The 23,206-nt window shown below is 54.9% G+C and overlaps 3 protein-coding genes across 8 annotated transcripts in view; 1 reads left to right on the top strand and 2 right to left on the bottom strand.

The window, feature by feature from the left end:
* Window positions 1–922: 922 nt before the first annotated feature.
* On the bottom strand, window positions 923–8,357 carry POLR3K (RNA polymerase III subunit K). Its single transcript, XM_012468736.1, has 3 exons — window positions 8,168–8,357; window positions 5,790–5,877; window positions 923–1,387 (listed from the first exon to the last, which is right to left on the bottom strand). The coding sequence occupies exons 1-3, from the start codon at window positions 8,276–8,278 to the stop codon at window positions 1,260–1,262; spliced, it is 327 nt and encodes a 108-aa protein (XP_012324159.1). The 5' UTR covers window positions 8,279–8,357; the 3' UTR covers window positions 923–1,259.
* A 225-nt stretch (window positions 8,358–8,582) lies between these two features.
* SNRNP25 (small nuclear ribonucleoprotein U11/U12 subunit 25) lies at window positions 8,583–13,247 on the top strand. The gene is made up of 5 exons (XM_064362262.1): window positions 8,583–8,749; window positions 10,045–10,135; window positions 10,364–10,469; window positions 12,410–12,484; window positions 12,911–13,247. The coding sequence occupies exons 1-5, from the start codon at window positions 8,708–8,710 to the stop codon at window positions 12,966–12,968; spliced, it is 372 nt and encodes a 123-aa protein (XP_064218332.1). The 5' UTR covers window positions 8,583–8,707; the 3' UTR covers window positions 12,969–13,247.
* Window positions 13,248–14,472: 1,225 nt separating this feature from the next.
* RHBDF1 (rhomboid 5 homolog 1) overlaps window positions 14,473–23,206 on the bottom strand; it is a 31,403-nt gene continuing 22,669 nt past the window's right edge. For 4 of the 6 annotated variants that reach the window (XM_064362254.1, XM_064362253.1, XM_064362255.1 and 1 more), the window contains 16 exons: window positions 22,494–22,834; window positions 21,406–21,619; window positions 20,350–20,559; window positions 20,151–20,273; window positions 19,920–20,077; window positions 19,181–19,435; window positions 18,971–19,082; window positions 18,773–18,847; window positions 18,500–18,661; window positions 17,492–17,592; window positions 17,267–17,330; window positions 16,780–16,874; window positions 15,845–15,920; window positions 15,673–15,773; window positions 15,401–15,554; window positions 14,473–15,164 (listed from right to left, as the gene is read on the bottom strand). In XM_064362254.1, the coding sequence (XP_064218324.1) occupies window positions 14,745–15,164; window positions 15,401–15,554; window positions 15,673–15,773; window positions 15,845–15,920; window positions 16,780–16,874; window positions 17,267–17,330; window positions 17,492–17,592; window positions 18,500–18,661; window positions 18,773–18,847; window positions 18,971–19,082; window positions 19,181–19,435; window positions 19,920–20,077; window positions 20,151–20,273; window positions 20,350–20,559; window positions 21,406–21,619; window positions 22,494–22,810 (2,637 nt within the window). In that variant the 5' untranslated portion in view covers window positions 22,811–22,834 and the 3' untranslated portion in view covers window positions 14,473–14,744. The remainder of the gene's footprint in view (window positions 15,165–15,400; window positions 15,555–15,672; window positions 15,774–15,844; window positions 15,921–16,779; window positions 16,875–17,266; window positions 17,331–17,491; window positions 17,593–18,499; window positions 18,662–18,772; window positions 18,848–18,970; window positions 19,083–19,180; window positions 19,436–19,919; window positions 20,078–20,150; window positions 20,274–20,349; window positions 20,560–21,405; window positions 21,620–22,493; window positions 22,835–23,206) is intronic. The other 2 variants (XM_012468723.3, XM_064362257.1) reach the window with 2 other exon arrangements.

Genomic DNA, 23,206 nt, shown 5'->3' on the forward strand with positions numbered 1-23,206 from the left:
CTGCCTCTTGGCTTCTCGCTTGGGAACTCCAGTCTCACTTCGGCTCGCAATGGACCCCAACTGCTCCTGCGCTGCTGGTGGCTCCTGCAAGTGCAGAGTGCAGATGCACCTCCTGCAAGAAGAGCTGCTGCTCCTGCTGCCCCGTGGGCCGTGCCAAGTGTGCCAATGGGTGCGTGTGCAGAAGTGCAGCTGCCGTGCCTGATGTCAGGACAGCCCTACCCCCACATACAAAGAGAGTGGCACCTAAAATCCAGGATTTTTTTTTCTACAACCCCGACCCATTTGCTACATTCCTTTTTCTGGGAAACGTGAATGATAATTAAACACTAAGACATGGGGGAAAAAAAGAATCCGAGAATAAGAATAGGAATAAAGAAAGAAACTGAAATCCCAGTGATGAGTATTTTTGTAGCCTGTTCAAATCTAAGCACGTAGTCAATTTTGTAATCACTGTGATTTGGGATTTGCTTTCTACCTCTTAAGCTATTTAAAACACTAAGAAGGCAATATTGGCCGGGCGCGGTGGCTCACGCCTGTAATCCCAGCACTTTGGGAGGCCGAGGCGGGTGGATCACGTGGTCAAGAGATAGAGACCATCCTGGTCAATATGGTGAAACCCCGTCTCTACTAAAAATACAAAAAATTAGCTGGGCGTGGTGGCGCGTGCCTGTAATCCCAGCTACTCAGGAGGCTGAGGCAGGAGAATCGCCTGAACCCAGGAGGCGGAGGTTGCGGTGAGCCGAGATCGCGCCATTGCACTCCAGCCTGGGTAACAAGAGCGAAACTCCGTCTCAAAAAAAAAAAAAAAAAAAAGGCAATATTACAACTTTCATTTTAACAACATACTCGTTAAATTTTGAGTCAAACAAATAATAAACAAGAATTTTGAGTCAAACGTAATAAACAAGTTTACAAGTAACAGTTAAATATTTAAGGACATTTAATGTACTAAGTTTTGCAAAGAGTACAAATATTTTAAAGTGTTGGCTGGGAGTAAGGGAGTGTCAACTGCCAATCAACGCGGAAGATGAAAGAACAGGACTTTCAACAGCGCACACTCAGCTCTGGGTCTGCATCGCACACAGAAAAACTCCCGGACATTGGTGTCCACATTTCCTGATAACCTGCTCTTCACCTCAAAAGGGTATCTTTCCACCACCCCAGCAAAGGCCCTCAGGACACACGATTCATACTTGCAGCTGAGCAGCTCTGCGACAGACAAGGTAAGCACACGTGGAGGCGGCTGGGCCGTCCGAGCCCTAATCCCTCCAGCGGTGTCCACACTGGGCATTGCAGCACTTGTAGAAGGTGGTCATGGGCTCGTCTGCAGAGCGGGTCTGAAGCTGCATGAAGTAGGCCCGAGGATGTTCGCATTTGGGACAGGGCTCTGGCAATGGGAAGAATGAAGTGACCCACATTAAACAAACATGATGCTCATGACTGTTAAAAGCAAGCATTACCTCATATCTTGTTTGTTTGTTTGTTTGTTTGTTTTTTGAAACAGAGTCTTGCTCTGTAGCCCGGGCTGGAGTGCAGCAGCGTGATCTCGGCTCAGTGCACCCTCCACCTCCCAGGTTCAAGCGATTCTCCTTGCCTCAGCCTCCCAAGAAGCTGGGATTACAGGTGCCCACCAGTGCACCTGGCTAACTTTTTGGTATTTTTAGTAGATACAGGGTTTCACAATGTTGGCCAGGCTGGTCTCGAACTCCTGACCTCGTGATACGCCCTCCTCGGCCTCCCAAAGTGCTGGGATTACAGGTGTGAGCCACCGCTCCCGGACTACTTAGTATCTTTAAAGATGGTAAAGAACCTCCCTGCTCATTTGATCCGCTTTGCCAAGGGCAGACCTACAAACAGTGATGTCATTCCCACTATGCCCGAACACTAAAGGAATCTGGGAGACCTGTGACCCCACAAACACTCCTCCTCCCCTCCCGGTCCCAGGGTTCTTCTCAAACCCACTTGAAGGCTGGTTGGAAACATGACACAGAAGGTGACTGTTTTGGTCCATGCTTTGCTGCTAATGCTAAGTGCTGGTTCGACAGTGGAAGAGTTTGGAAGCAAATGCTGGGAGAGGCCTGCACTGTCACGAATGGAGCATTCAGGGCGATTCAGGTGGGCTCAAAAGAAGAGAAGAGTTGTAACGGAGGCCTGACTCTTCAAAGACATTCCGAAAGTGCTTGTCAACAGAATGTTGGTAGAAATACAGACAGCGAGTACTATTTTGATGAGGTCTCAGACAAAAATGAAAAGTATCTTCTTCAAAATTGGGGAAAAGGCCATCTTTATTACAAAGTGGCAAAAACCTTGGCGAATTATGTCTGTTTCCAAGGACTTTGTAGAAAGCAGAACCTCCACAAAGTTCTAGAGCCATGAACTAGGGTACCTGGCAGAAGCAATCTCTAGGCTACAAAGCGTTCAGGGTACTGCGTGGCTTTTCTTAACCGCTTAGAGTAACATTCGAGAAGAGAGAACCAATCTATGACGGGAATTAATAATTAAAAGGGAAGTAGAACAAAGATTTGGAAAACTCCTAGCTTACCCATGTAAACAATAAAAAAGTGGACTGGGCATGGTGGCTCACACCTGTAATTCCAGCAATTTGGGAGGCTGAGACAGGAAGATTGCTTGACCTAAGGAGTTCAAGACCAGCCTAAGCAACATGGCAAGGCCTCGTATCTACAAATAATAATATCATTAGCTGGGCATGGTGGCAAGCGCCTACAGTCTCAGCTACTCAGGGGACTGAGGTGGGAGGACTGCTTGAGACTGGGTGGTCAGGGCTGCAGTGAGAATGATCACACCACTACAGCTTGGGCAACAGAGCAAGACCCCGTCTGGAAAAAAAAAAAGAGAGAAAACCAAGGGTATGGTCAAGGGACCATGTGATACAGAGATGAGAATGGACAGAAGGCAGCCAGATGCTATTCATCAAGCAATGGGAGGATGACCCCTTCAAGGCATTTTTGGAGATCCTGGGGTGGGATGAGGGGCTCCCATGCCCATGACAGGCCCAGAGTGGTTTCGAGTGACCTCAGGGCTACCTACAGCTCCCCGGCTCTCAGCTCCCTGTATTCCAGGGCACCATTCCTTGGCCAAATCACCAGACACCAAACCTGCTGGTGACTTGTTCTTGGACTTCTCAACCTCCAGAATCAGGAGCAATAAATTTATATTCTTTATAAATTACCCAGTATGTGGTATCCTGTTACAGCAATGCATAACATGCAGATTCCCCTAAGAAATATATCACCTTCCCCTGGGCAATGGACACACACCTTTCATCTTCCCAATGGATGACTGATCCAAGGATCCATTTTGGCAGCAGTTCCTCAGGCTGTTCTTTATCAACATCTTATCACACATCCTGTATCTTTTAAAAGTGCCCCACGGCACAGATTTCCCTTCAAAGTGACTTCATTTTGAGAAACTTATTCTACACTTGATAGAAATGGCTTCAAACACTATTTCTGACATTAGGTACTTAATCTTTTCTTTTCAGACAGTCTCACTCATGCTGAAGTGCAGTAGTATGGTCTCATGTCATGGCAACCTCTGCCTCCTGGTTCAAGCGACTCTCCTGCCTCAGCCTCCTGAGTAGCTAGGACTACAGGCACGCACCACCAAGCCCAACTTTCTTTTTTTTTTTTTTTTTTGAGACAGAGTTTTGTTCTTATTGCCCATGCTGGAGTGCAATGGTACAATCTCAGCTCACTACAACCTCCACCTCCCAGGTTCAAGCAATTCTCCTGCCTCAGCCTCCCAAGTAGCTGGGATCACAGGCACACATCACCATAACCAGCTACTTTTGTATTTTTAGTAGAGACAGGGTTTCAGCATGTTGGTCGGTCTGGTCTTGAACGCCTGACCTCAGGTGATCCACCTGCCTTGGCATCCCAAAATGCTGAGATTATAGGCATGAGCCACTTCGCCCAGCCGCTCATTTTTTTCTTTTTTTTTTTTCCAGACAGAGTCTCACTCTGTAGCCCAAGCTGGAGTGCAGTGGTGCAATCTCTCAGCTCACTGCAACCTCCACCTCCACGGCTCAAGCAATTCTCCTGCCTCAGCGTCCTGAGTAGCTGGGACTACAGGTGTTCACCACCATGTCCAGGTAATTTTTTGTATTTTAATAGAGACCAGGTTTCACCACGTTGCCCAAAGCGATCTCAAACTCCTGAGCTCAGGTGATCGCCCACCTTGGCCTCCCAAAGTGCTGGGATTACAGGTGTGAGCCATCATGCCCAGCCTAATTTTTGTATTTTTAGTAGAGACAGGGTTTCGCCATGTTACCCGGGTTGGTCTCGAACTCCTAACCACAGTGATCTGTCAACCTCAGTCTCCCGAAGTGCTAGGATTACAGGCATGAGCCACCACACCTGGCCTAATTTATCTTTTAATGACAAATTCTACCAATGCTAACTTTTTAACACGACAGATTTGTATGTTCTTCTATGGGCGAAAAACATCAGTTGTCTCTTTCCCCTCTCAACACAACTTCTATTTAGGGCCTTCCCCTTTCCTCTCCTGGTCACTTCTATCTCTATCAGACATGAAATAAACATTTATTTTACCCAATCTGCAGTTTAATGCTCCTTGGTATTAACTTCTGAAAATCTGCATCAGAACAGTGTATGAGTCCATTCTCACGCTGCTATGAATACCTGAGACTGGGCAATTTATTTAGAAAAGAGGAATTTTTTAAACAGCACCTTGAAAAACAGAAAAGAAAGAGTTTTGTTTCTTTGTCTGTTTTGAGACAGGGTCTCACTCTTGTCGCCGAGGCTGGAGTGCAGTGGCGCGATCTCAGCTCACTACAACCTCTGCCTCATGGGTTCAAGCACCACCACGCCTAGCCAATTTTTGTATTTTTAGTAGAGACATGGTTTTGCCACATTGGCCAGGCTGGTCTAGAACTCCTGACCTCAAGTGATCTGTCCACCTTGGCCTCCCAAACTGCTGTGATTACAGGTGTGACCCACTGCACCCAGCCAAGAAAAGAGGTCTACTTGACTCACAGTTATGTGTGGCTGGGGATGCCTCAGGAAACCTACAATCATGGCAGAAGGTACCTCTTCACAGGGCAGCAGGAGATAGAATGAGTGCAAGCAGGGGAAATGACACTTATAAAACCATCAGATCTTGTGAGGACTCAATCACTATCAGAACAGCATAGAGGAAACCACTCCCATGATTCAATTACCTCCCACGGGACCCTCCCAGGACACCTGGGGATTATGGGAACTATAATTCAAGATGAGATTTGGGTGGGGACACAGCCAAACCATATCAAACAGAAAGAATATAATTTTTTTAATCTACTCATCATTGCCATTATAAAACCTATTATAAAGCCACCTGTTATAATAATTAATAATCATTAATAATTTTTATTAATCTACTCATCATTGCCATTATAAAACCTATTATAAAAGCCACCTGTTGAGTGGCTCTTCTGTACTAAGCACAGTATAACACACTTTATGTTCTCACAATCTGTGAATATGGATTAGCCCCAGAGAGGTCAGGAAACCCAACGAAGGTCCTAAAACAATAAGCAGTTCCCTTGAGAATCTAACCCAGGCCTGTGTGACGCCAAGGCGTGCACAAATATTGCTTGTGTAACAAATTATTAAATAGTAACAAACACAAATGACAAATTATTCAAGAAAAGATTTTCTATTTTTAGAAGCCTACATCATTGATATGACATCATAGACTCTGCCACGCAGGGGCATCAACAGCCTCATAATTATCCACAGTTTAGTGACAGAAATAGTTTTCCCTCTTACCTGCAGTAGAGTCAACATTCTCCCAGGCAGCTGCTCCACCGAGCACATCATCTACTTCTTTCAGTTTTGGGTACTTCCGATTTGTTACCTAACAAAAACAAGCCTTCAGACTCAAAGCAGCTAAATGGTGCAAACTTGGTCCTCCAAACCTCAAATTTCAGGACTACATAAGAATTCACTCTTCCCACAGTTTCAGACTCTAAACTCCCACAACACAGTACAAAATGGAGTAGTATGCAAACATTAAGACTGAGGTCGCGCCATGATGTTCTAACTTCTGAAAAGTAAAGGTATTATGGACGGGCATGGTGGCTCAGGCCTATCATCCCAGCACTTGGGATGCCAAGGCAGGCAGATCGCCTGAGGTCGGGAGTTCAAGATCAGTCTGGCCAGCATGGTGAAACCCCGTCTCTACTAAAAGTGCAGAATTTAGCAGGGCATGGTGGCAGATGCCTCAGGAGGCTGAAGTAGCTGAGCTACTCAGGAAGCTGAGACATAAGAATTGCTTGAACCGGGGAGGTGGAGGTTGCAGTGAGCCAAGATCACACCACTGCTCTCCAGCCTGGACAACAGAGCAAGACTCTATCTCAAAAAAAGAGGAAAGAAAGAAAAAAGACAGTTCACACCTGTAATCCCAGCACTTTGGGATGCCAAGGCAAGATCGTCTGAGGTCAGGAGTTCAAGATCAGCCTGGCCAACATGGTGAAACCCTGTCTCTATTAAAAATACAAAAAATAAAGGCCGGGTGCGGTGGCTCACGCCTGTAATCCCAGCACTTTGGGAGGCCAAGGCGGGTGGATCACGAGGTCAAGAGATCGAGACCATCCTGGTCAACATGGTGAAACCCCGTCTCTACTAAAAATACAATAATTAGCTGGGCATGGTGGCGCGCGCCTGTAGTCCCAGCTACTCGGGAGGCTGAGGCAGGAGAATTGCTTGAACCCAGGAGGTGGAGGTTGCGGTGAGCCGAGATCGCGCCATTGCACTCCAGCCTGGGTAACAAGAGCGAAACTCCGTCTCAAAAAAAGAAAAAAAGAAAAAAAAAAAAAAACACAAAAAATAGCCGGTGGTGGCGCACGCCTGTAGTCCCAGCTACTTGGAAAGCTGAGGCAGGAGAATCACTTGAACCACGGAGGTGGAAGTTGCAGTGAGCCGAGATCACGCCACTGTACTCCAGCCTGGGCAACAAGAGCGAAACTCTGTCTCAAAAAAAAAAAAAAAAAAAAAGGAAAGGCATTCTAAAAAGTAAACCTGTATTATTAAGGAAAAATAATAAGTTATAATACAGTGCATCATCTGCTTACTGAACACCTACTATATTATAGGTTTCCTTTTAGTTGTTCAGAATAGAAAATGGAACGGAACAAAACAGAGAAAAACCTGCCCTCCTAGACCTTAGGTCCTACTATTAATAAACAAAGCACACAATCCATTACATAATATATTAGGAGGTAATAAGCCCTATGGAAACAATTAAAAAGGGAAGGAGAATAACTGAGAAGGAAGGGCTGCAACTTAAAATACAGTAAACATTTAAGTAAAGACAAGACCAGGGAGTAAGCTGGCTCTAGGGGAGAGTGAACCGAGCGACATTAAGTGCAAAGACCCTGCCAGTCCTCCAGGAGGCTGCTGTTGCTGGGGCAAACGGCAACAGGAGGAGCATTAGGACTTGAAATCAAAGAAGCAAGCCGGGCAGGGGCTCAGTGTCGGAAACCGGTAGGCCCTGGGAGGACTCCGGCTTTTCCCCTGCGTGAGCTGCGAAACGGCCGAAGGTTTCCGCGCACAGCACGGACCTGTGTGACTCGGCTCTCACGGAATCGCCGTGGCCGCGGCTGCGAACGCAGTGAAGGGCGCAAGCGTGGGAGCAGGAACCCAGGGAGGCGGGAAACGGAGGGGCTTGCCGGGTGTATTGGAAAGTAGAGCCCACAGGATCCGCTGCCGACCGGAAGGGGGCGCGAGAAAGAGCGGACAGCCGGGCGCAGTGGCTCACGCCCGTAATCCCAACACTTTGGGAGGTAGAGGTGGGCGGATCACGAGGTCAGGAGTTTGAGATCAGCCTGGCCAACACGGTAAAACCCCGTCTCTACTAAAAATATGAAAAATAGAAAATTAGCCGGGCGTGGTGGCGGGCGCCTGTAATCCCAGCTACTCGGCAAGCTGAGGCAGGAAAATCGCTTGAACCTTGGAGGAGGAGGCTGCAGTGAGCCGAGACCGCGCCACTGCATTCCAGCCTGGGCGACAGAGCGAGACACTGTCTCAAAAAAAAAGCAAACAACGAGAGAAAGAAAGGACAGAGGCAGACGCCGGGGCTGGCGGCGATGGCGCTGCGGTCGGATGAAGCGGGAGTCCTGCGAGAGGCGCCCGCCTTCGGGTCCCACCTTGCGGGTGATGTTGTGCACGTAGGGGCACGTATTGCAGGCGAAGCGGTGGCAGCGCTGTCCCTCCTCCACGATCAGCCCGTTCCCGCAGCCGGGGCAGAACAGCAGCATAGTCTCGTACTCCGCAGGCTCCGGCTCCCCGCAGCTCCCGCGGGCCCTCAGCGCCGACACACCGCCAGCCTCAAGCGCACGTCCGTGCCGGCAGCCGTCCCGCCCCCCAGCCAACCAATAGACAGGGCGATTCTGCGCTCCCAGCAGGCTATGCGCCAGGCTGTCTCGCACTTGTCATTGGTCACTGCACTGCCCCTCCCCTCGGTGCACCAATGGCTGGGCGGCCTCGCTGGGGCGGCCGCAGTTCCTGCGCGTGCGCGCTCGGCCTCCGTAGTGCTGACCGGCAGTGCGGGCGGAGCCCGGCTGAGACGCGCAGTCCTGGAGCAGGCCGAGGCTGCGAGTCGGCCCGAGGCGCAAGAGGACGATGAGGACGAAGAGGAGGCGCTGCCGCACTCCGAGGCCGTGGACGTGTTCCAGGAGGGTCTGGCCATGGTGGTGCAGGACCCGCTGCTCTGCGATCTGCCGATCCAGGTGTGTGCAGGCAGGGGCTGGGGCGTGGGGTCGTTCCCCCGGGGGCCGGGGGCCGGGGCGTTCGGGTGCGGGCAGCCTCTGAAGGTGCTGATGGGAGAAGGCGCCTCTGGGCGTAAACGAGGGTCTTAACCTGGGTAGGGCGCACTCGCCTGCGGCGCGAAATTTAAAGAGGCACCAAAAACCTCACTAGTGAGTAACAATAAATGACATTTTAATGTAATTGTATTTAGGGGGTCTGGGGGACAGGGTCATGCTCTGTCGCCCAAGCTGGAGTGCAGTGGCGCGATCTCGGCTTACTGTAGCCTGGACCTCCTGAGCTCAAGCCATGCTCCCACCTCAGCCTCCCGAGTAATTGGGACCACAGGTGCGCGACACCACGCCCAGCTAATTTTTAAATTTTTTGTAGAGAGGGGTCTCATATGTTGCCCAGGCTGGTGTGGAACTCCTGGGCTCTGGGGATCCTCCTGCCTTGGCCTCCCAAAGTGCTGGGATTATAGGTGTGAGCCCGGCCTCTAATAGTTTTAAATGTAAAAGTTGATGCAAAAAAAAAAAAAGAGCCTACAGTAAAGAAAAAATCTAGTTTTAAACAAGAGTAAGATTCGTAGTACTGATTGTTCCATTTGCCTCAAGCATGTTTTGGCACCATACTGTCTTTGTTTAAATGGTTTTTTGTTGTTGTTGTTGTTGTTGTTGTTGTTTTTGAGACAGAGCCAGGGTGGAGTGCAATAGCACAATCTAACATGTTGGCCAGAATGGTCTCAGTCTCGTGCTCTGCCCGCCTCGGCCTCCCAAAGTGCTGAGATTACAGGCATGAGCCATCGCGCCCAGCCAATTCTAAATGTTTTATATTTTGCTCATCATGGATTGTTTAATTGCCTTGTACTTCTTAAATGTTGTGTTAAAATATTTATAGTTAATACGGTTTTTTGCTGCTCTGGTAAATTTCCCACACCTGCTTTACCCCAGTCCCAGGCCCTGGCCTGGGTCCTGATGATCAGGGATACTCAGGGTGAACTGACAGGCCCCTATCCACCCCCTGGGGTGGATCCTCATGTGAATGTAGTCTCTTGTTCCCCAAGAGACTCTGTCCACTTTGGACATTAAATAAAAATGTGAGTGGAACGTGAGATTGGGGCTCTGATGAATTGGGAAACGCTGATGTGTAGGGAAGTACGTCTTCCCGTCCTTGCCCTTCATAAAATGGAGCACCACTTTTTGGCCACTATCAGCTTGTTCTTTGTTATTCCAGGTGGTAAAGAGAGCCAGTTCCCACTTCTGCTCTTGGTCTTTTCTAGGTTACTTTGGAAGAAGTCAACTCCCAAATAGCCCTAGAATATGGTCAGGCAATGACGGTCCGAGTGTGCAAGATGGACGGAGAAGTAATGCGTAAGTGCTGCCCTTCTCCCTTCAGGTTATATGGTCCAGGCTTTCACAGCAGCGAGAGGTAACAGGGCTGGCCAGCCTGCCCAGAAACTCACAGGCCATGCCCAGGGGCATTGGGACAACCACACAGCTGCCCTGCACACAAAGCTTCCGGGCTCCTTTCCCGCCGTCGGAGGCTGTGGCTCTGGGTTCTCACCATGGATCTTCTCCCACATGTGCCCCTGGTTGCAGCTGTGGTTGTAGTGCAGAGCGCCACAGTCCTGGACCTGAAGAAGGCCATCCAGAGATACGTGCAGCTCAAGCAGGAGCGTGAAGGGGGCATTCAGCACATCAGCTGGTAAGTGGAACAGCAGTCCCTTCACTGTAGCCCTTCCTGGGGCATGTGCCCTTCTTGGCACCGTCACCGGGCACCACCAGGAAACAGCTCTCAGCGCCACATGAGTACAGCACCACTGAAGTGATACGCTCTCTGTCACGAGAGTTCAGACAGTGCGGGCCCTTCTGTGCCTGGGGCTCCTGCCTTGGCCGTCCCTAGCACACTGTTCTTTCATCGCCATCGCCCCATCCAGGCCGCCGGGTATCTTCACGTGGAGACACTGTAGGGCATTTCCAGTGTGTCTGGAAGCGGCCTCCCTAGTTCTGGATGGTACGTCTGTAGTGGCTGCCGTCCCCTTCTCACCTGGGTAGTGGCTGCCGTCCCCTTCTTCTCGCCTGGGTAGTGGCTGCCGTCCCCTTCTTCTCGCCTGGGTAGTGGCTGCCGTCCCCTTCTTCTCACCTGGGTAGTGGCTGCCGTCCCCTTCTCACCTGGGTAGTGGCTGCCGTCCCCTTCTTCTCGCCTGGGTAGTGGCTGCCGTCCCCTTCTCACCTGGGTAGTGGCTGCCATCCCCTTCTTCTCACCTGGGTAGTGGCTGCCGTCCCCTTCTTCTCACCTGGGTAGTGGCTGCCATCCCCTTCTTCTCACCTGGGTAGTGGCTGCCGTCCCCTTCTTCTCGCCTGGGTAGTGGCTGCCGTCCCCTTCTTCTCGCCTGGGTAGTGGCTGCCGTCCCCTTCTCACCTGGGTAGTGGCTGCCATCCCCTTCTTCTCACCTGGGTAGTGGCTGCCGTCCCCTTCTTCTCACCTGGGTAGTGGCTGCCGTCCCCTTCTTCTCGCCTGGGTAGTGGCTGCCGTCCCCTTCTCACCTGGGTAGTGGCTGCCGTCCCCTTCTTCTCACCTGGGTAGTGGCTGCCGTCCCCTTCTCACCTGGGTAGTGGCTGCCGTCCCCTTCTCACCTGGGTAGTGGCTGCCATCCCCTTCTCACCTGGGTAGTGGCTGCCATCCCCTTCTCACCTGGGTAGTGGCTGCCGTCCCCTTCTTCTCACCTGGGTAGTGGCTGCCGTCCCCTTCTTCTCACCTGGGTAGTGGCTGCCGTCCCCTTCTCACCTGGGTAGTGGCTGCCATCCCCTTCTCACCTGGGTAGTGGCTGCCATCCCCTTCTCACCTGGGTAGTGGCTGCCGTCCCCTTCTTCTCACCTGGGTAGTGGCTGCCGTCCACTTCTTCTCACCTGGGTAGTGGCTGCCATCCCCTTCTCACCTGGGTAGTGACTGCCATCCCCTTCTCACCTGGGTAGTGGCTGCCATCCCCTTCTCACCTGGGTAGTGGCTGCCGTCCCCTTCTTCTCACCTGGGTAGTGGCTGCCGTCCCCTTCTTCTCACCTGGGTAGTGGCTGCCGTCCCCTTCTTCTCACCTGGGTAGTGGCTGCCGTCCCCTTCTTCTCACCTGGGTAGTGGCTGCCGTCCCCTTCTTCTCGCCTGGGTAGTGGCTGCCGTCCCCTTCTTCTCACCTGGGTAGTGGCTGCCGTCCCCTTCTCACCTGGGTAGTGGCTGCCGTCCCCTTCTTCCCACCTGGGTAGTGGCTGCCATCCCCTTCTCACCTGGGTAGTGGCTGCCGTCCCCTTCTTCTCACCTGGGTAGTGGCTGCCGTCCCCTTCTCACCTGGGTAGTGGCTGCCGTCCCCTTCTCACCTGGGTGCTGTCAGCCCTCACTCCTATTGGATCAAGTATCCTGTTTGCTGACTCTCAGCACTACCACCTGTTGCATTAGCGAGGTGTTGTTTGGCCACACCTCCCCGTACTGCCCTCTGAGAACACAGCCTCCTTGCAGCTGCCTCAGACCCAATTCGCACATTGTATAGAACAGCACAGGGAGGAAGGACAGCTGCCCCAGGCCCCATAGGGCTGAATGCCTCAAGCCCACGTCATGGTCAGGGCCTGTGGTCTACCTGAGTCACCCACTTCCAGGTCCTACGTGTGGAGGACGTACCATCTGACCTCTGCAGGAGAGAAACTCACAGAAGATAGGAAGAAGCTCCGAGAGTAAGTGCCGGCCACACCTTGAGCTGTAGGGGGACATCTGTTCTATTGTCCCCTAGTCCCCCACGCTCTGCCAGAGGGCTGCGGCCCCCTCTCTGGAGACTCCCTCCCCCAAGGAGCTTCCTTGGGGCCCTCTCCACTAGGAGATTGGCAGGCAGGGGGCACCTGGAGGGGCCTTGCTGCTTCCACCTGTGGCAGCGCAGGGCTACAGATTGCCCGGAGGGAGGAAATGAGAGTGGGTGCGGAGGCCAAGGGCTGCCCCGCCAGTGCTTCAGGGTCTGTGGGAGGACAACCACTACCTTCTCCTGGCCTTCCCAGCAGCCACATGCCTCCCTTCTGTGGTTCTTTTGTGGTCCCCCCCAAGCCTCAGGAGGAGGGTCACAGACGTGTCCTTCTGTAGGGCGGGTGCTTTACGCCTTTCCTTTTCAGCTACGGCATCCGGAATCGAGACGAGGTTTCCTTCATCAAAAAGCTGAGGCAAAAGTGAGCCTCCAGACGTGGACAGCTCTCTTCACTGGTGGCTGAGTGTTTTCCCAGCAGCATCGGGTCCTCAAGAAAGGATGTTGTGGTGGCCTCACCCCAGGCATGCCCAACAGGAACTCTCAGCACGAACCTGGGAGCCCCCGGGACTAGGACGGGGTGAGCCAGCACTCCCTTCTTCCATGTGCTTGGCCTGAGACTGACCTCTCCCTGTGTCCAAATACCCTAGTCACATGCCAGATCCACAGCCTGACCCTGTGTATAAAATAAACCTATTTGCTTCTTAGTTTGAAAAGTCAAAAGCCACCGTGCACAGTGGCTCACGCCTGTAATCCCAGCACTTCAGGAAGCCGACGGGAGTGGCTCACGAGGTCAAGAGATCAAAACCATCCTGGCCAATATGGTGAAACCCCGTCTCTATGGAAAATACAAAAATTAGGCCAGGTGCGGTGGCTCATGCCTGTAATCCCAGCACTTTGGGAGGCTGTGGCAGGTGGATCACGAAGTCAGGAGTTGAAGACCGGCCTGGCCAAGATGGTGAAACCCCGTCTCTACTAAAAATACAAAAATTAGCCAAGTGTGGTGATGCAAGCTTATAATCTCAGCTTCTCAGGAGGCTGAGGCAGGGAACTGCTTGAACCCAGGAGGCAGAGGTTGCAGTGAGCCAAGATCATGCCACTATACTCCAGCCTGGGCAACAGAGCAAGACTCTGTCTCAAAAAAAAAAAAGAAAAAGAAAATACAAAATTAGCCAGGCGTGGTGGCGTGCACCTGTAGTCGCAGCTACTCGGGAGGCTGAGGCAGGAGGATAGCTTGAGCCTGGGAGGTGAAGGTTGCAGTGAGCAGAGAACATACCACCACATTCCAGTCTGGTGACAGAACGAGACCCCATCTCAAAAAATAAAAAAATAAAGGTCAAAAGACACAGTACCCTGGGTAGGAAAGACTGAGGCTGCCCCGTCACAGAGGGCAGTTAAGGGGAGAGAATGGGAGCGAATTGGTATAGGTGGGTCCTACAGTCCAATATGTCACCACACCACCTAAGCCTTGTGGCCACATCACTCCTCAAACCACACAACTGTGTAACCATGACCTCCATAACAAGGAGAAAATAAAAGCAGAGTGGCTTTAGGGTCTGCCTCCTGGAGCTCACAGCGGCAGTGAGCACAGCACGGCTACAGGTGAGCCCTCCAGCCTCGGCCTTCAGCAGGCTCCAGGGCCAGGGAGGTAGTGTGGGGCAGAAATTGGAGCTGCGAAGGGTGGGGGCGGGGTGCTTCCCAGCATGTGGGGAGGGTGTGAGCACATCCCTAGGTCCTCGTCCCTGCGTCGGCTGCCAGCCGCTCTAAGGAGAAAGAGCAACAAGGTGCACATGCCTTGGCTGAAGGGCTTCACTGTGACTCTACCTGACACTCAGTTCCCTGCCCCAGGGACTTGTGAGTGGGAGGCAGGGGGCCTGCAGGACCTCCCTCCACAGCTCCCGGCCAGAAACAAAGACGGAGAGGAAGCCCTGGTCAGGTTAATGGCAGCTAAAACGCTTCCAGTCCATTTATTGGCCACGTGAGGTGGTCGTCGAGAGGCAAATTAGAAGGTTATCACAGGAAGATGTATAAGTGCCCGGCAGTACAAAGGGTTCAGCAGAGTGAACAAGGCACACGAGGTCTGTGTTCGGGAAACAGGCCAGTCCCCTCGTGGAGCAGGTGACTGCTGTACGCCTGTGAGGCTCAGGGCTGTGGTGTCTGGCTCTGGGCTGCGGGAGCACATGGCCCCTGGAGCGTCAGCCAGCTCAGTGGAGCTGAGCGTCCAGTTCGTACTTCTCACAGAACTTGTCAGTGAAGGGGATGCAGGTGAGGAACTCGCACCACTCACAGCGGACGGGATAGACGTAGAAGAGGACCACCAGGCCAGCCAGGAGGCCCAGGAAGACCACCTGAAAGACGATGATCTGGCAGCGTTTTCGGTACAAGTCGAACTTGCCGAAGCTGATGTAGGGCAGGAAGGCGAAGGACAGGAAGAGGCCGCTGATGAACCCCGAGATGTGGGCAAAGTTGTCAATCCAGGGCAGCAGCCCGAAGGTGAAAAGGAAGAGCACCACAGCCAGCAGCTTGAAGAAGGCACGCCAGGGCCGTGCCAGGATCTGCCAGCTCTGGAAGAGCTCCACAAAGAGGCAGGCCAGGATGCCAAACTGGGAGCCAGCCGGACCCACCTAGGGGATGGTGGGGGCAGCTGTAAGGCCATGGCGCTAGGCAGGTCCCCTGTACCCAAGGTCTCCTCTTTCTGCCCCCACTTCCCACGGCCTAGAGCATATTGGGACTGAGGATCCAAATGGAGATGCTCCCTGCTGGGCACTGCAGAGACCCAGACTCCGCACTCATGTGGACATGTTCACGGCAAGCTGCAGGTGCACACAGGAGGACCCCCCACCCAGAGGGCCAGCCCTACCTCTGCTCGGTATGGCAGGAAGATGGCACTGGCCAGGTTGCCAGTGACACCACTCAGCAGGTAGATGATGGCTATGCGGTGCCAGCCTGCCAGCTTCTCCAGGTCCCGCAGGACGGTCATCTGGAAGCAGATGGACACCAGGCAGTGCAGGATCCTGTGGTCAGTGGCAGGTGGGGGTGGGGAGACATTCAGCGGGAAGTAACCTCTCTGCCACCCCCAGCCAGCCAATCCTGGGGACCCTGAGGCCACCCACGCAACCCGGTGTCACTTGCCCGGCGTGCAGGAAGAGGGACAGCCACAGGCGGTAGAACTGGTCAGGCACCTCAGGGTTGAGGAAAGGCAGGAGCCCACACACATCATCCATGCAGTGCACCTGTGCAGAGCAGCATGTCAGCACTCACAGCAGCCAGGGGAGGGGAAAGACAAGACACCCCGGAGGCCTACCTGAGAGCAGAGCGTGGCCTCCTCATGGAAGTAGCCCCTCATGAAGTCACAGTACTCCCGGGAGGTGATCTCACACCTAGAAGGGCGGGCCAGGGTTGGGAGGCTGCTGCCTCGTGGAGGGCACTGCTGGCATCCAGGGCAAGTTTCAGCCGCACCTACACACGTTTGTTAGCCCTGAAGAAGTCCAGACCCCTTCTGACCCCACACCCCTTAGCATACTGGGTTATTTGGAAATTTTTTTTTTTTTTTTTTTTTTGAGACAGAGTTTCGCTCTTGTTACCCAGGCTGGAGTGCAATGGCACGACCTCGGCTCACCGCAACCTCCGCCTCCTGGGTTCAGGCAATTCTCCTGCCTCAGCCTCCTGAGTAGCTGGGATTACAGGCACGCACCACCATGCCCAGCTAATTTTTTGTATTAGTAGAGATGGGGTTTCACCATGTTGACCAGGATGGTCTCGATCTCTTGACCTCGTGATCCGCCTGCCTCGGCCTCCCAAAGTGCTGGGATTACAGGTGTGAGCCACCGCGCCCGGCCTAATTTTTTTTTTTTTTTTTTTTTTGAGACGGAGTCTCACTCTGTCACCCAGGCTGGAGTGTGGTGGCACGATCATGGCTCACTGCAACCTCCACACATCCCAGGTTCAAGCGATTCTCCTGCGTCAGCCTCTTGAGTAGCTGGGACTACAGGCACACACCACCACACCCGGCTGATATTTGTATTTTTAGTAGAGACAGGGTTTCATCATACTGGTCAGGCTGGTCTTGAACTCCTGACCTCATGATGCACCCACCTTGGCCTCCCAAAGTGCTGGGATTACGAGTGTGAGCCACTGCGCCCAGCTATTTCAGAATTTGGTTAGGGAGAAGGCGCAGCCCTAGGACGATGCTCTGAGCCCAGAGACCAGCTGCACTCCCATGCACGCACGCACGCCTACCTGCCCTTGGTGCCGATGCAGCAGGGCCGCCCTGTGATGACACAGTCCATATGCGGATGGTTGGTGTGGTTCCCGGCACTGTTTTTCGTGCAGATCTGGGTCACAAATGGGGATGAGCTGGGTCAGGGCCTCGCCCAATTTTTGGCCCCACACCATGTTTGGGGGTAGAGGCAAAGGTGGGCGGGCTCATAAGGTAGAAAACAGTGTGGTTTCCTTGACTTCCAGCAGGCCACCACCCTCGGAGTCTCTATCAAACTGGAATAATGTCACTTGACCTTTCAAGTTTCCATCTAGTTCTCTTGATCTACTTGCTTAGAGGGGCAGATGTTGGTTGATGGACAGGCTGTGCAAATGCCAGGTGCACAGCATCTGAAAACATGAGGTGGTCCCATGATGGGAATCTCTGGCATCACCAATGGGTGGGTGTGGCGGGTGCTCTCCCTGCATGACAAGGATGACTCCCTAACAAGCCCCCACTGTAGCTCACCGGCCACCTGGTGATGTCTTCTGGCCACTCATGGGGGTCTTCAGAGGAGGGCTCATCACACACCCTGCATGAGCCAAGTAGGTGGTCAGACCCTGCTGGGAGCCCCTAGCATTGGCACCCTTCCAGCCAAGTTGCCAACAACAAGGGGAGCTCCTACACCCTCTGCACCCCAGCCCCCTGGAAGGTGTGAAACAAGGCAGGTAAGAGCCCTGCAGCAGGACTAACCTGGGATCCTGGTGGCAGACAGAACCAAACTGTCTCTTGTGGCCGGCAAGCTCTGGGGCACTGGGATGGACCGGCCACTTCACCCACACTGCCAGCGTGGACTGCGGGAGGGGGACACAGGGTCAGGCCCAGCTGGGTCAGGGCAGTGAGGGGCGCTCAGTGAGTCAGGAGTCAAAGGCAAAAGCACTGAGCTCATCCCTCAGTTCTACGAGTCACCCCGTATGAACTGATACTCTTGAAACGCACAGGCATGTTGGAAGACACAAGGAGTTCGACAGTGGCCAGGCGCGGTGGCTCACGCCTGTAATCCCAGCACTTTGGGAGGCTGAGGTGGGCAGATCACCTGAGGTCAGGAGTTCAAGACCAGCCTGACCAACATGGAGAAAGCCCGTTTCTACTAAAAATACATAAATTAGCCAGGCGTGTTGGTGCACGCCTGTAATCCCAGCTACTTGGGAGGCTGAGGCAGGAGAATCGATTGAACCCAGGAGGCAGATGCTGCAGTGAGCCAAGATTGCACCGCTGCACTCCTGCCTGGGTGACAAGAGCGAAACTGTCTCAAAAAATAACAACAACAAAAAAAAAACCAAGGCGTTCGACAGCATAATTCCTGTCAGCTGAAAATCAGCATCAACCTCTGTGTCCTAAATCAGGGAACCGGCATGGACTATGGCACCTCCATGTAAGATGATGTGATGAAAGTTTGGGTGAATCGCCTTTTTAAAACCGCTTAGTGGAAAAGAGGGCAATACCACTTACGTAAACTTTAAGACACATGCTGGAAGAGGACACCCAAGTCAAACGACCAAATCAGATGGCGGTCTACGGGGCGAGGAGCTGGAGATGGGGGAGGGTGGGGTGGGGACAAGGAGGAGTGGATGTGACAGGAACGGCCTTGCACATGGGGAACGAGGGCGAAGGATCGCTCTACTGAGTCCATCTGAAGTCCAAAGCAAGGAGCGAACTCGGGGCAGGCAGATGGGGTGGGATCCTGCTGGGGACACGCACCGAGCACTCCTCCTCCGAGGTCTGCACGCAGCCCGACCTGTCGTTGCGCACGCAGCAGGCCGAGTGCTTCTCGCGCTCGCGCGCTGCCCGAATGAAGCTGTGCACCTGCGGGTCCTGGCGCATGCAGGGCGAAAACTTGGCGCCCAGGTGGATGAGGGCCTCCTGCGGGCGAGAGAGTCCGACAGCTGCGGCGCCCGCCTCCCGCTCGCAGCTGGCACCTCCGGGTCCCGCCCCGCCGGCCCTGCCCCGGCCCCGCCCCGGCCCCGCCCTCACCGAGCTCGGGCCGATCCAGAAGTTCTCCTGCTGCACGTACTTGACGTTCTCGTAGACCCCGCGGTTCCGCAGCACCTGGGAGGTTGGGGAGCGGCATCAGACCGGCCCGCCGTGGGCCCTCTCAACCCAGAGCGGAGCGGGAGCGAGTGCAGAACCCAGACCCCACTCGTCCGGGCCTGGGGAAGGCACGGGGCTCACCGAGTCCACCGTCTCATGCTGCGAGAAGCCCACGGGGGCGATGCCGTAGATGCAGACGGCCAGAATGGTGACGAGCGAGTGCACGAAGGTGAGCCAGTAGGTGAAGAAGGGCCTGCGGGGCGGAGCATCAGCGGGGCCCCATCCCCGACCCGGAGCCCACCGTCCCCAGGGGGCCTCCATCCCACCCCAGGCCTTGCCTGCCTCGCCTACCTGTGGTCGTCCATGTCCTCAATCTGGCGCTTGACGAAGCTGTCGATGCGCTTGCGGTAGGTGCGGTTGGTGAGCCGTCCCACCATGCCCAGCCCATACGGCCGCTTCTCCCGGGCGAAGAGCTTACGCACCGGCACCGCGATGCGCTGGCCCCGCCGCGGTCCCGCGGTGCTCACCACCTCCTGTCGGAGCCGCACCTTGGGCTGCGGGGCTGCGGCGCCCTCCTTCTGCTTCCGCCAGCCTCGCTCCAGGGGCCTGGGGGCAGCCGGTGTTCACCTCCCGCCCCAGCCCCCCACATGACGGCAGCAGGAGGGCCCCCTCCCCGGGGCACCAGGGCAACCTGTCTCTATCCCGGCGAAGATGCTGGGCAAGTCCCCCGGAATTTGCCTCCTCCTTTGCCAGTAAAAGAGCAATACTGCACGCCTCTGGGGATGGCAGGGAGCAGGAACCAGGACCCACAGAATTCTGCCACTCAGCAAGTATCAGCTCTGTCACCTCCACCTCCCCATTGGATTCTGTCCAGCCCCTGGGCTCTAAGATTGCTGTCCCATCCCACCGACAAGCCATGACCCTGAGGCCATGCCCAGCCCTGGGTCTTCCACCCCTGGTGGCCAGTGGGTTCCCAGTCCCTGAGGCTACACCTTCCATCACTCCCAGAGGTGAATGCCAAGAGTCGCCCAGCTGTTCCTGACAGCCCGGGGTCTCCCTCTGGCCCCCCTTCCCTGCCTGCCTCACTCACAGCATCAGGTGGCTGCGCTCAAGCTCACTGCGGTCCAGGGCCCCGCCGGTGAGGTCCGCCTGCTCCGGCACCTTCTCCCAGTCCTTGAGTGCTGCCTCTGAAGGGGACTCGAAAACTTCGTCTGGGTAGGTGGACAGCTCTTCATGGAGGATACCTTCCTGAGCAAACACATGAGGTCAGGGTGGATGCCAGGATGAAGGGAACCGGGGTGATGCTCTGGGCACTCCTTACCCGGGCAAAGAAGGATGTGTCCAGCTCATCAGGGAAATCAGTCGTGTCCTCCTCCAGAAAGCTGGCGGGAGTGAAGCTTCGACGCTGTGCCCGGCGCAAGGTGCCATCCCTAACAGAGCGGCCCTGGGCACGGGGAAGCGAGCATGAGACCCGGCTGCTGGCTCGGCTCCCCACCCCCACCCTTGGCCCCTGCACCCACTTTCATCAGTGCCGCGGCTGCCCGGAAGCTCATCTTGGCCACCGACTCTCGCTTGCGCCGCCGCGGGAGCCGGTGGAAACCTGAGCGGGAGCTGGAGAAGGAGCAGAGGGAGGCAGCACCTGGCGTGACAGGAGTGTGCGGGGCACTCAGGCCTTCCGCAGTGTCATCTGCCACCCGGAAGGCCCGGCCACGGGCCAGGGGATCTATAATCTGGAGGAGGGGAGGAGACGATGGAGTCAGGACTGGGTCAGCACCGTGCAGGCTCCTAGCTCACCCAGGTTCACAGAGGCCTTGCAGTCAGAGAGCGTGACTGCTACTCCTGACACCTCATGGGCCCCTGGCCAAGTATAGGCGCACCACTCCCACCCCACAGCGCCTAGAGGTCCTACCTGGAATGCTCTCCCATCCAGACAATGGCCCCTGGTGCAATCCCAAGACCATGTCCCCCACCCAAGGTACCCCTTCCCAGGGACTGTTTCAGGTGCCTTCACGGGCAGGCTGTCTAACTGCCCTTCCAGACTGTAAGCTCCCAAAGAGCCTCTTCTTTTTGTTTGTTTTTTTGAGGCAGAGTTTTGTTCTTATTGCCCAGGCGGGAGTGCAATGGCGCGATCCCTGCTCACCGCAACCTCCGCCTCCCAGGTTCAAGCGATTCTCCTACCTCAGCCTCCCAAGTAGCTGGGATTACAAGTATGCACCACCACGCCCGGCCAATTTTGTATTTTTAGTAGACATGGGGTTTCTCCATGTTGGTCAGGCTGGTTTCGAACTCCCAACTCAGATGATATGCCCACCTCAGCCTCCCAAAGTGCTGGGATTACCACTCCTGGCTAATTTAGTATTTTTAGTAGAGACAGGGTTTCTCCATGTTGGTCAGGCTGGTCTCAAACTCCCGACCTCAGGTGATCCACCCGCCTCAGCCTCCCAAAGTGCTGGGATTACAGGCGTGAGCCACCGTGCTCAGCCCAAAGAGCTTCTGCTCAGGCCAGCTGTGTCCGCAGCCCTAGCCCCTGGGAGGAGCAGAAGGGGCCTGCAGGAGGCAGCAACAGGCAGGCATACCTTCTGCATTCCCAGCTGGCATGGCCCCACGTAGAGTGGGGGTGGCGTCTCGGTGCTGGTCAGCGACACATTATCCTGGCTAGGCAGGTCCAGCTCCCGGAGGACCTGGGGCTTCAGCTTCCCATAGCGCTGGCTGCAGTGACGGATGCTCTTGCGCTGCCATTTCTGGGTGCTGTCACTCTCCTTGCTCACTCCAAACCAGTCAGCGGCCCCCCTGGCATGGCGGAAACTCAGCAAGGAGCATCCAGATCACCACTCCCAGGCAGGGACTTTGGCGGCCCTCCCCGGGGGCAGCACGCCCTGCCCCAGGCCTGCAGTCACTCCAGGGGCCAGAGTCTGGGTGGGCAAGGTCTAATGAGAGAATGAGTGGGTTCCAGCCACCCTCTGAACTGTTGGCCAACTCCAACTTCCCACTAGACTGCAGCTGGCAGGGCCTGCCTAGTTGAGTGCTTTCTAGAGGCCCTCACCCCACTATCCCTGAGGGGCAGTTGAGGGGAGACACAGTCCAGAGAGGGAGCTTGGCCCCAGGACCCCAGGACACCACAGAACTCAGACAGCAGGTGCTTGCGGGCCCAGGCAGGCTATCCACAGCACCTGGACATGCAAACAGAAACACTGCCAGCACCTGCCATTAGGAACCCCAGGGAATAACCAGGCTGGCAGCTCCCAAGGGGCCACATGCCAAGCACATGCCAGAACAACACACTCATGACCTGTGTGAGATACCTGAGCAGGGACCAAGAGAGAGACTGGCGCTGTGGGAGGGCCCTGCGGGCAGCCCAGGGACCCAAGAGGGGTAGAGTGTGGACGCGCCCAAAGCGTACTTGTCGGCTGCTAAGAGGCCAGAGCATCCGGGTGGTGGAGACAGAAGGAGAGAGTGAGTGCCAAAGAGAAGGGAGGGGAGCAGGGGAGTAGGGTGAGAGCAGTCAGTCTCCACAACAGGAGGAGGGCAAGGGGATGTGGGGACCAAAAGGAGGGGGAAGCTGAGACAGGAGGGCCCCTTGCCTCATCCCCATCCTCAGTGTACCTGCCTCTGCCCCGCCAGCCCCCAGCTCCCACCCCGTGAAGCAGCTGGGCATTGCCAGTACCTGCGGATGGTCTGTGTGATGGACGTCTGGCGCTGCAGCACCGGCCGCCGGAGCTCATAGTGCGGCGAAGAGATGTGGGCTGTCTCAGCTGGCATACTCACACTCCTCAGGAAAACCTGTCGCCTCAGGGGCTGGGCAACAGGGTCACAGTGAGGGTAGTGGACAGGGGGCACCCACAGCCCTTGCTGGCCAGGGCCTACCTGCAGGAAGCTGGGCTCCTCTGCTGTCGGGGGCGCTGCAGAGGGAATGTCCAGCTTCAGCCAGGGTGGCTTCTTGCGCTGCAGGCTACTGGTGCTGTCCCGGCGGGCCTCACTCATGGTTCCCAGCACAGCGAGGCAGGCCTGCAGGGCGGGGCGTGTTATTCAGTAACAACGACGCCGACAGACTTCCTAAGATTCATTGCGCCCAGACCCAGGAGGAGGGAGAAGCAGCAACAAGCCCCCCCCGTGGAGCTCATGTCCCCCACTGTCAGAGCCTATGTGCTCAGCCCTGACTTGCTCTGAGCCTGGCTTGTTCATCCCAACAGAGTGCTGGGCACATCCTAGGTTCTCAGGCAACGTAAGTCCATGGGACAGCTATCTGAGCACCCAGCGTGATCAGGAACTGCTCTAGGTGTTGGAGACACACTGGTGGAGAAACAAGACAAAATCCCTGCCCTTCTGGAGCCTGCACTCTATACAATGAACTTTTTAAATAAGTGCATATACTGCTTA

Source organism: Aotus nancymaae, unplaced genomic scaffold, assembly GCF_030222135.1.
Source record: "Aotus nancymaae isolate 86718 unplaced genomic scaffold, 86718_ANA_hifiasm-v0.15.2.pri h1tg000049l, whole genome shotgun sequence".
Classification (NCBI taxonomy): domain Eukaryota; kingdom Metazoa; phylum Chordata; class Mammalia; order Primates; family Aotidae; genus Aotus; species Aotus nancymaae.